Source organism: Stylophora pistillata, chromosome 8 (assembly GCF_964205215.1).
Source record: "Stylophora pistillata chromosome 8, jaStyPist1.2, whole genome shotgun sequence".
NCBI classification, from domain to species: domain Eukaryota; kingdom Metazoa; phylum Cnidaria; class Anthozoa; order Scleractinia; family Pocilloporidae; genus Stylophora; species Stylophora pistillata.
In genome coordinates this window covers 32,068,937-32,077,565 of record NC_142526.1, presented here as the reverse complement: position 1 = coordinate 32,077,565, position 8,629 = coordinate 32,068,937, and the positions used below count along the sequence as shown (strand labels likewise).

Sequence of the window (8,629 nt, the reverse complement as noted above, 5' to 3'; positions counted from 1 at the left end):
CAAATCTAATAAAACGCACGTGATCAGCGCAAGACAGCGTGACGGCTTTTTTTCGAGCATGTGATGTTGTTGGCCTGAGACGGCAAAATACGTAAGGAGCGAATCTGTATTGCGGGAAAAGCCAGATCTTAATATTATAAACGTCTCTTTTTGGTGCGTTTCTTGGGGTATTTAAGGGAACCTATCCCATTTGCCAGGTCAGCGGAAGGCGACACACCTCGTATACCTTCATATAAGCTGGAAGAGGAAATGGCGGTCCGCTGAATTGTTCAAAGCCAGCTGTGTCAACCAGGGTAAGTGGCTGGATTTTTTCAGACATTTTTCTTCAAGTTCACTGTGTGCAAAGGTCGTCCTTTTGTTTAAAATTAATTTATCTGAATAAACCTCGCAATATTTATTATCGATCGCTTGAAAACCGTTCTTCAACAATGTGTAACACGTGTCTATTCCATGCGCGCATCGTAAAGGCCAAAGTTTAAAGTTTAAAAAGAAGACAAATACTCTTTTTATAAGTCTCATCCGAAGAAAAAGCGGCTTTGAAGTATCTTGGAAAACTGTAAAATTTTCTTTTACCATGTTTACAGGTCCTTATATCGATGGAATGAACCCCAAAGTTTTGAAATATAAGGCGTCGGCATTATATATTACAGATAGTTTATCCACCGCTCTCCTGAATCGGAACTTGCCTAGAGGATTTCTATTGTGAAATACAACTTAAAGCATATGTATTTAAACTGCGTTTATATTTGAACAAAGAAAATTGAAAGCGTCAATACTCTGATCAATAATTTCGGGTAAACAACTGGTAGGTCAAAGATTTAAAAGAGAATTGAAAATGGTTTGTCTGTTGTAAGAAGCTCTTTGGCCCTAAGTCGGTCTCATGACAATCAGTTGCATATTTTCTGAGTGAGGTCATAACGCATGACTGTCATTCTCATTTCACTTCAGGAAAAATTGCCCTTCAGATCATAAGATTGCAAAAGGAGAAAAAACGTTAAACAGATTAGACTCGTGATTTTCCTTTTTGCAGGAAGATAAGTAAATTTATATTAGTTTACTTGTGTCTTTCCATATGACACATCTACTTTTACCTAAGGGTTCCTTCCTGGGCCTTCATTAACATAGATATCATGCATTGTCAAATAGATTAGAGACTTGAATTTATTCACAGGATGTATGTTAGATGGTCGCCCTAGGTGATGTTCTTAGCAACATAAAAATCTGTCTTCAGTGGTTTTTAGGATTATATTTTTAAGTGTGTTTAAGGGATGGGATGATTCGAAAAGGTGAATAATCCTGATGTCATATCTGTAACACCCTAGAGGAAATTATGGTAGATATAACAGACTTTAGCAGAAACCATTATTCCTTTGTTATTGTAATATTTTAGCTGGTAGAGAGCTTTATTATGGCATTCCATGTCTGTTATGAAAACAGTCATTTACAAGTTAATTTTTGGTATATATGAGCACTCGCTCTATGGGAGGGGACACATAGTATTTAATTGTTTTTGAGCCAAAACAAATCTCAGCATAGCTAAATAATTGTCATCTTTTAAGAAATGGGACACACTTCCTGTTTTTCCTTGAAAATAGACAGGTTTCTTTGATTTAATATGACATTGTGGTTTTTTAACTTGACCACAGTTCAGATGTTTTCACTAGTGGTCACCTGGTTAAGGGGAAGCTGAAAAATTAGTGATGTTTCTGTGGTGAGTTAAAGATATCCAACCCTGTGGGAAAACGAGTAAAGTAACAACAGTTCTTGCAAAAGAACCAACATTTTTTAGTCTGCAAAACATGGAATAAAAAAATAGTAATGAATATTTATACTGGATACCCCCCTCAGTACTTAAGTACTGTTATCAAAGGGATCTGTTCAAATGATAAACATGAAAAAAGAGTTAATACAAAAATGAGATTAAGTATGACTTTGGGTAATGATACCTTCAATAACTTCAATAACTATACTGTACAAAATAGAATTCATCAAGAGACTTCCCAAATAATATCCTACTGCTAGTTTTTTAGTTTCAAGAGTTGTTCAGTTTAAATTCTTGCTTTACTGGTACATCGCGATTTACATTCATTTGTAAGATTACATTATACCAATTTGAAAACAATTTGAATGAAATACAACAGAATCACAAAAGAGCTGTGGTAATATATATTAAGAAAGTAGCGAAGAAAACAACAAAACAAAACCACTGATAGTTATGATGAATAAAAAAAACTGATGAAAAAAAATCTTAAAAAGAAAGGATGAATCCAGTTGTTTTAACTGTTGAATTAGAGTTGGATTCTCTCATTAGTTATTTAAGGCCTTTTTTGACTTTCTTCAAAAAATTGAGGCAGCAGTATCCAAAATCATGAAAGATTTTGCTGAGCACAAGTCATGACATGCCTGTTAACATGCACAGCCTTGTCTGACACATAGTATTCTTAGATGGGTGCAAAAATGTGGCAAGTGATGTCAACAATGTAGTAGGAAATACAATATAATTTGGTTATATCAACAAAGTTGAAATGGTAAATTGGCCACCGTAATGATTACAAAAGCTGACGTTTCGAGCGTTAGCCCTTCGTCGGAGCGAAGTAGGAAATACAGCCAGCAAAGTTGTAAATTATTTACAAAGGTAGAGCCTGAAGCATTTTCCATGCTTAACATGTTACCAACCTGAGAAGTAGAAAAAAAACTAACTTGATGTTTAGATCAGGTTTCCAATGAGTGTTTGAGTAGTTGTTTTAACTTGAACTGCACAACTCTAGAATAAAAGCTAACAAAATTGAGTTTCATAGAAATGTTTAGACATTTTGTCAGAACTGAGTGAGTCAGTCTATCTCAAGGATGTATTCTTTTAGAAACACATCAATCGATATTCTTGTCAACAACAGAAAACAGTATTTGCATGCGTAAGATAATTAATGGTCAGCTTTTTAGTGTCCTTGTGAGAATCAAGCCAAGTGTTGTTAGATATACCCAGCTGACCTTAAACTGCTTTCTTTGCTACACATGAGGTTCACTTTTTATGCAAAGGTCAGTTATGCGATTAACAAGAGGGGGTTGCTATGGGTTTCCTTCTTGCTCCGGGTCTTGCTTATCTCCCAATAGAGCATCAAGAAAATAATTGATTGGTTAGCTACTGACATCTCTGCAAGTTTGTTTTATTGATGTTATGTTGATGACACCTTTTGTACATATTAAGCACCTTGTGTTGGACAAGGCTTCACTTGTTTACAGGCGCTTGAAATCATCTAAGGCCTGTAATGACTTGTGCTCTGCTGATTGTTTTACGATTTTGGATTCTGCTGCCTCAGTTTTTCAGGAAAAGATCAAAGAGGCTTTGAATATTTAATAGCAGAATTTGGTTTAGAGAATTGATGACATTATTTGGATATTTGAAGGTAATCAGGTCGACTTGCTGTTAATCAAATACTGTAAGACTGACATTTGAAGTTTAATCTCTTTATGAGAATAAACTTCAATACTGAAGATCTTATCTATTTACATTTCATAATAGTTTGTGGAGTGGAGTAAAGATCTGTTTTCTTGCCACAGGGGTTACTTTGGACTTAGCCCTTTACATTCTTATATCAGAACTGATATTCTTCTCCCTTTTCTTCTCTACACCTTTCTTTTGGAACTGATGAAGAGAACTCATTAAAAAATACATGCTTCCTAGGTTGGCTATCATTTCCTTTATTCTCATGCTATTAACAGATGATTAAACAGTTTTACTGCAAGGAGAAATTAGATCCTGGTCACTCTTCAGTGTTTATAGGATTAAAGATATTTCAGAGTGAAAGAAACTATGTTCATGTCAAGTTTTGTAAATCTTTTTTTTAGGCTAGATCTGGCAAAGGAGTCTTCAGTGGTTTACAAGCATGATGGCATTTCAACAGGGTGTAAAGAAATTTCCTTTGATTTGGTTATGGTTGATTACAGTCTTCTTAGCTGGTGGTGTAATCATCAACTGTGTTCAGTTTCTTTTGTTACCACTATGGCTCATAAAGAAGGATCTGTTCAGATGGCTCAATTTGAATTTGGTCTACCTACACTGGTGCCGTGAGTATCAAGGAGTATTACCGTATTTTATTGGCTATAAGCCGAGCGATTTTTACATGTTTAGCCTAACTTAAATTAAAATCTGACTTGTAGAGGGGGTTTCAGCTTATAGCCAAGAGTTTAACCTGAACAAAAATTATGGACTTAATAAAACTAAGATAACTACGCATACATGTGTATTCGCATACAAGCTGAGGAAAACACATGGACAAAAAAGCAAGAGTTATTGGTCATTAACTTTTAATATGTGGTGGCTCCTAAAGAAGCCGTTTGTTTTCTGTCGTGAATGGCACGTTTGAGGATGTCAGCTTATGGCTCATCTTCGCTTTCCGTATCAAATTCTTCATCCATCTCATCTTCTTCTGCGTCATTGTCTTGCTCCTCTTCATAGATGGCCTCATCCTCGGTGCCTTCAAGTGCATTGGAGATGCCCCATGTAAGAAATGATTTCCTCACAATCTCCTCCGGGATCTCCCTCCAAGACTGCTTTATCCAACGTAGAACGAGGTTTCTTGACGGCGCTTTCTTTTTCCCAGCAGGAGTAAACTCGAAGGGGCCAGTTACCATCCACAATAGGTACTTTCTTCTCATATTCTCCTTGAAGGGCTTATTTAGACACTTGTCTCAGTAAGATGAGCACGAAAGGAGTCCCAAACCAACAGCGATTGCTCACCAGTGGGGTTTCTTGGCATGCAGGTACGAATCCACTCCTTCCCGCCTATAACGAAAGAAAGAATACAACAATCGATTTGACCTCACTTTAATTAAAGACTTCAAAGCATGCGGCTTTAAACATGAGTAAAGAGCACAGAAAAAACAGCGCAGATGAACAACACAAAACTGTTAACTTAACAGCTTCATCCATCCATCCTTTTTTGTGGAATAAAACACGAACTGAGTCCGGAACAACCAGGTCTCTCGGGGTTCGTACGCCTTTGAAGATAACTTTAGGTGGCAGCTTTTTGCCATCAGCAGCGGCGGCCAACGTGACTGTGAAGCTTCTCTTCTCTGCGCCACAGGATTTCATGGGAACTGTTCGGCTGCCACTGAATTCCAGAGCACGGCTGGACGGCATCTCGAACCGCATTGGTGTCTCATCCATATTGAAAATTCTGGACAAAGGGTATCCACGGCACTGATGAGCTGCGATCACAAACTGGTGGAATTTTACTGTTTGCTCTTCGAGATCGTTTGGCAGATGCTGGGCGAGGGTGGTCTTCATTTGGAGAGTGATGGAATGGCGCCGCTTCCAGTTTATATACCAGCCTACAGATGCTTTGAATGCGGGATGATCGCAGAATTCTTTCGCCTTCAAATGCAACATCAGTCCACCGACAGCAATTCCTAAAACGAAGGAGAGATAGATAGAACAGAGAAGCAATGATACTAATGTTTTGACAACTATCAAAAACTGTTCTGTTCCACGGAGGTGTAAACAAACTTGTCACATGATTCTCACCTTGACTTGTCTGCTCGGAAAACTATTCCAGCAGTCTTTCATTGTATTGAGTAGGTAACAATATTGATACAGTTGTTTCCCAAGAGGTAAGCGTAACTTTCGTTAAATATTTATGACACCTTGCTTTCCAAGCAAATTGCCTGTGCCGTTGGATAATTAACCTGTTCTTTCATTTCATTTTAACAGATTTTAAAAGCTAAATGTAATTAAAATTTTTCATGAGCTCTCATACGTTTTAAGAACTGGGTCTCGGCTTATAGCTGAATGTTTTGTGTTTATGTTTGAAGACGATCGCATTAAGTCTAAGAGTTAAAAGTTTAGGGTCTTGGCTTAAAGCCAGGCTCGGCTTATAACCGATAAAATGCGGTATTTACCATTATTAAAAACTGGATCATTGGATAATGCAATTCAAGACTTTTTATTGGCTTAGCCATTATGGTATATGAGCCAATATACCATAATCTAATATATGTACATTGTAACTTCCGGTTTCTTCTTATAAAATAAAGTCAAGAAGATTTGTTTAACATCTTTGGGGAGCTTTTTTTTTAAATAAAACAATTATTATTAAATTATTATGTTTAATAAAACAATTAGTAGCAAAACTAAGGAGTCCACCTTAATCAGTTTAAAAACAGAAGAGGGCATCATTGTAAAAGATCAATGGGAGGTAGCTGAGCAATTAGTGAACTATTTCACCACAGCTGCTGTTAGCATTGTAGGAGACAATGCTATTTGCATCACAGAAGAGAACCATGACAACCATGGCAGCGTTAAAGCTCTAAGAGAAGCATACCAAGGAACGCACTTCGAGTTCAATTGCGTCAGCCAGGATCAAGTGCAAAAGGCGCTTGAAAATATCAACCCCAATAAGTCCTGTGGGTGGGACCCCGGAGCACCGCCTAAACTCCTTAAGAACGTGGCCTGTGGAATAACCCCATCGCTAATGACTTTCTACAACAGCTGTATCGAGCTGGGGCGATGGCCTTGTGCGTGAAAAATGGGAGAGTGGACGCCAGTGTTTAAAAAAGGTCACAGACAACTGGCGTAGAAATATCGTCCCATCACGTCCCTTGTTACCGTAAATAAGACATTTGAGCATATACTTAGTAAGCAAATCACTGGGCAATATGATCCAACTCTCTATCAAAGAATGACAGCTTATAGTAGACATCATAGCTGTCAGACCACTCTACTTAGACTCGTGGAAGACTGGAAATCAGTTGTTGACAGAAAGGAACTGGTGTACATACTGTCTACTGACTTGAGTAAAGCCTTTGACTCTCTTAGCCATTCTCTAATCGTAAAGAAACTCGAGGCCTATGGCATTGGACAAAATTCTCTCAACCTTCTTAGATCATACTTTGACAATAGGCTCAATAGAGTGAAAATAAAAGGAGTGACAAGTGACTGGAAAAGGATGGTGCTTGGCTGCCCGCAAGGCTTGTCCTTTGGCCCCCTTCTGTGGAATTTGTTCCAAAATGATATGTCATTTCATATAAATAATGCTAATTTGAGCATGTATGCCGACAACCATCAGATGTATGTCACGGGGAAGAAGCATGACGTTGTCGCGCAAAGTATCAAGATACATGGAGAGAAAGCTCTATCCTGGTACAAGAACAACTATCTCTCAATCAACCCAGAAAAGTTCCAGCTATTAACGATCAACCCGAGAAATGTTGACAAAGACAACAATAATCAAAATTTTTCTATTGATGGTCATACTATTAACAGAATGGGGGAAATACGGCTTTTAGGAGTTCAAATAGATGAAAAATTGAGTTTTACTAGTCATATCAGTGATCTATGCTCTAAGGCCAGTCAAAAAGTAGGGGTCCTAGTGCGGCTATGCAATTTGATACCCTGTAATGCTAAACTATCACTTTACAGGTCTTCAATTCTGCCCCTTCTAACCTACTGTCATTTAGTATGGCACTTTTGTAATGCATCGGATCGGAGAAAGCTTGAGCGGATTCAGGAGCGAGCACTTAGGGCGGTGTACAAAACTAGATCAGCGTCCTATCAAGAACTGCTAAGTCGCGCCAAACTACCGACGTTGAACAATCGGCGCCTACAAGACATTGCCACTTTGATGTTTAAATTTAAGCACAGTCTCGTACCTGAGAATATTTCTGACTTATTTAATATAAAGAACACTCAATATAATTTATGGAACAGTGACTTTGAACTGCCAAGATTCGAAACTGTAAGATTTGGTAGGAATTCTATTAAATATATGGGACCTCTCATCTGGTACAAGTTACCAAGACACCTAAGAATGATAGAAACTCTAAATTTGTTCAAGAAGAACATAAGAAAAGTCGACCTTTCAACTCTCGTTGAAATTTAAAACTTAACTAAATAACTTTATAATCTTTTTAATTATCTACTGTAAATAACTATCATCTACATATGTAAATGTATGTGACTTTTAAATTTTTTAGTGTCCCCCATTAGCTTATAGCTAAAAACATAGACACTTAAATAAAGTTTTTCATTCATTCATTTCATTCCACTCGCACTTGTTGGATATGCCCAACGTGCGCTCGTGGAATAATTGTTAATAACCATATGATAATTTGTTAGTGAAATTCCCCAGGTGTTTATTTCCAACTTGGCTGATGAGCCTATTGTTCATAATTATGATGCAAGCATTTAATAGGGGCATGCCAGGGTGATTTTAATAGAGTGCAATTTTTTTTGTCATGCAGTTTTTGGAGATGATTTTTATTTCTCATCATCTGAGACCCAAGGTTAGATGGTCAAGATGCCTCCATTTTTCCTTGCATCCAGTTGCAACAAACTCTCACTTACTCCTTTGTGAGTATTTTTACATTTTTGTTTAAACATTTTCATGAATGAAATCAGCAACTGTGCATTTCAATAAAGTTTAGTTACTTGTTAGCTTGGTAGCAAGTAAAGGCTGATTTAATTCCAAATTAAGTCTTGATTATTTATGCTGATGATAGTAAACTTTATAAGGTTATCCACTCTGTTCATGATCAAGAGTGCTTCCAGCAGGAACTAAATAAGATCAATGATTGGTTTGTAAATAATAAGATGAGGATCAATGCCAGTAAATGCAAGGTTATGAGAATTACC

At 37.3% G+C, this 8,629-nt stretch overlaps 1 protein-coding gene across 5 annotated transcripts in view; it reads left to right on the top strand.

Annotated features, from left to right (window-relative positions):
• The first annotated feature begins 75 nt into the window (after window positions 1-75).
• Window positions 76-8,629, top strand: part of LOC111329032 (1-acyl-sn-glycerol-3-phosphate acyltransferase gamma) — a 25,933-nt gene continuing 17,379 nt past the window's right edge. The window contains exons 1-2 of one of the 5 annotated variants that reach the window (XM_022933631.2): window positions 76-293; window positions 3,847-4,065. In XM_022933631.2, the coding sequence (XP_022789366.1) occupies window positions 3,885-4,065 (181 nt within the window). In that variant the 5' untranslated portion in view covers window positions 76-293; window positions 3,847-3,884. Of the gene's footprint in view, window positions 294-950; window positions 1,712-3,317; window positions 3,405-3,846; window positions 4,066-8,238; window positions 8,348-8,629 lie in introns of those variants that run through there. The other 4 variants (XM_088730823.1, XM_022933646.2, XM_088730824.1 and 1 more) reach the window with 4 other exon arrangements.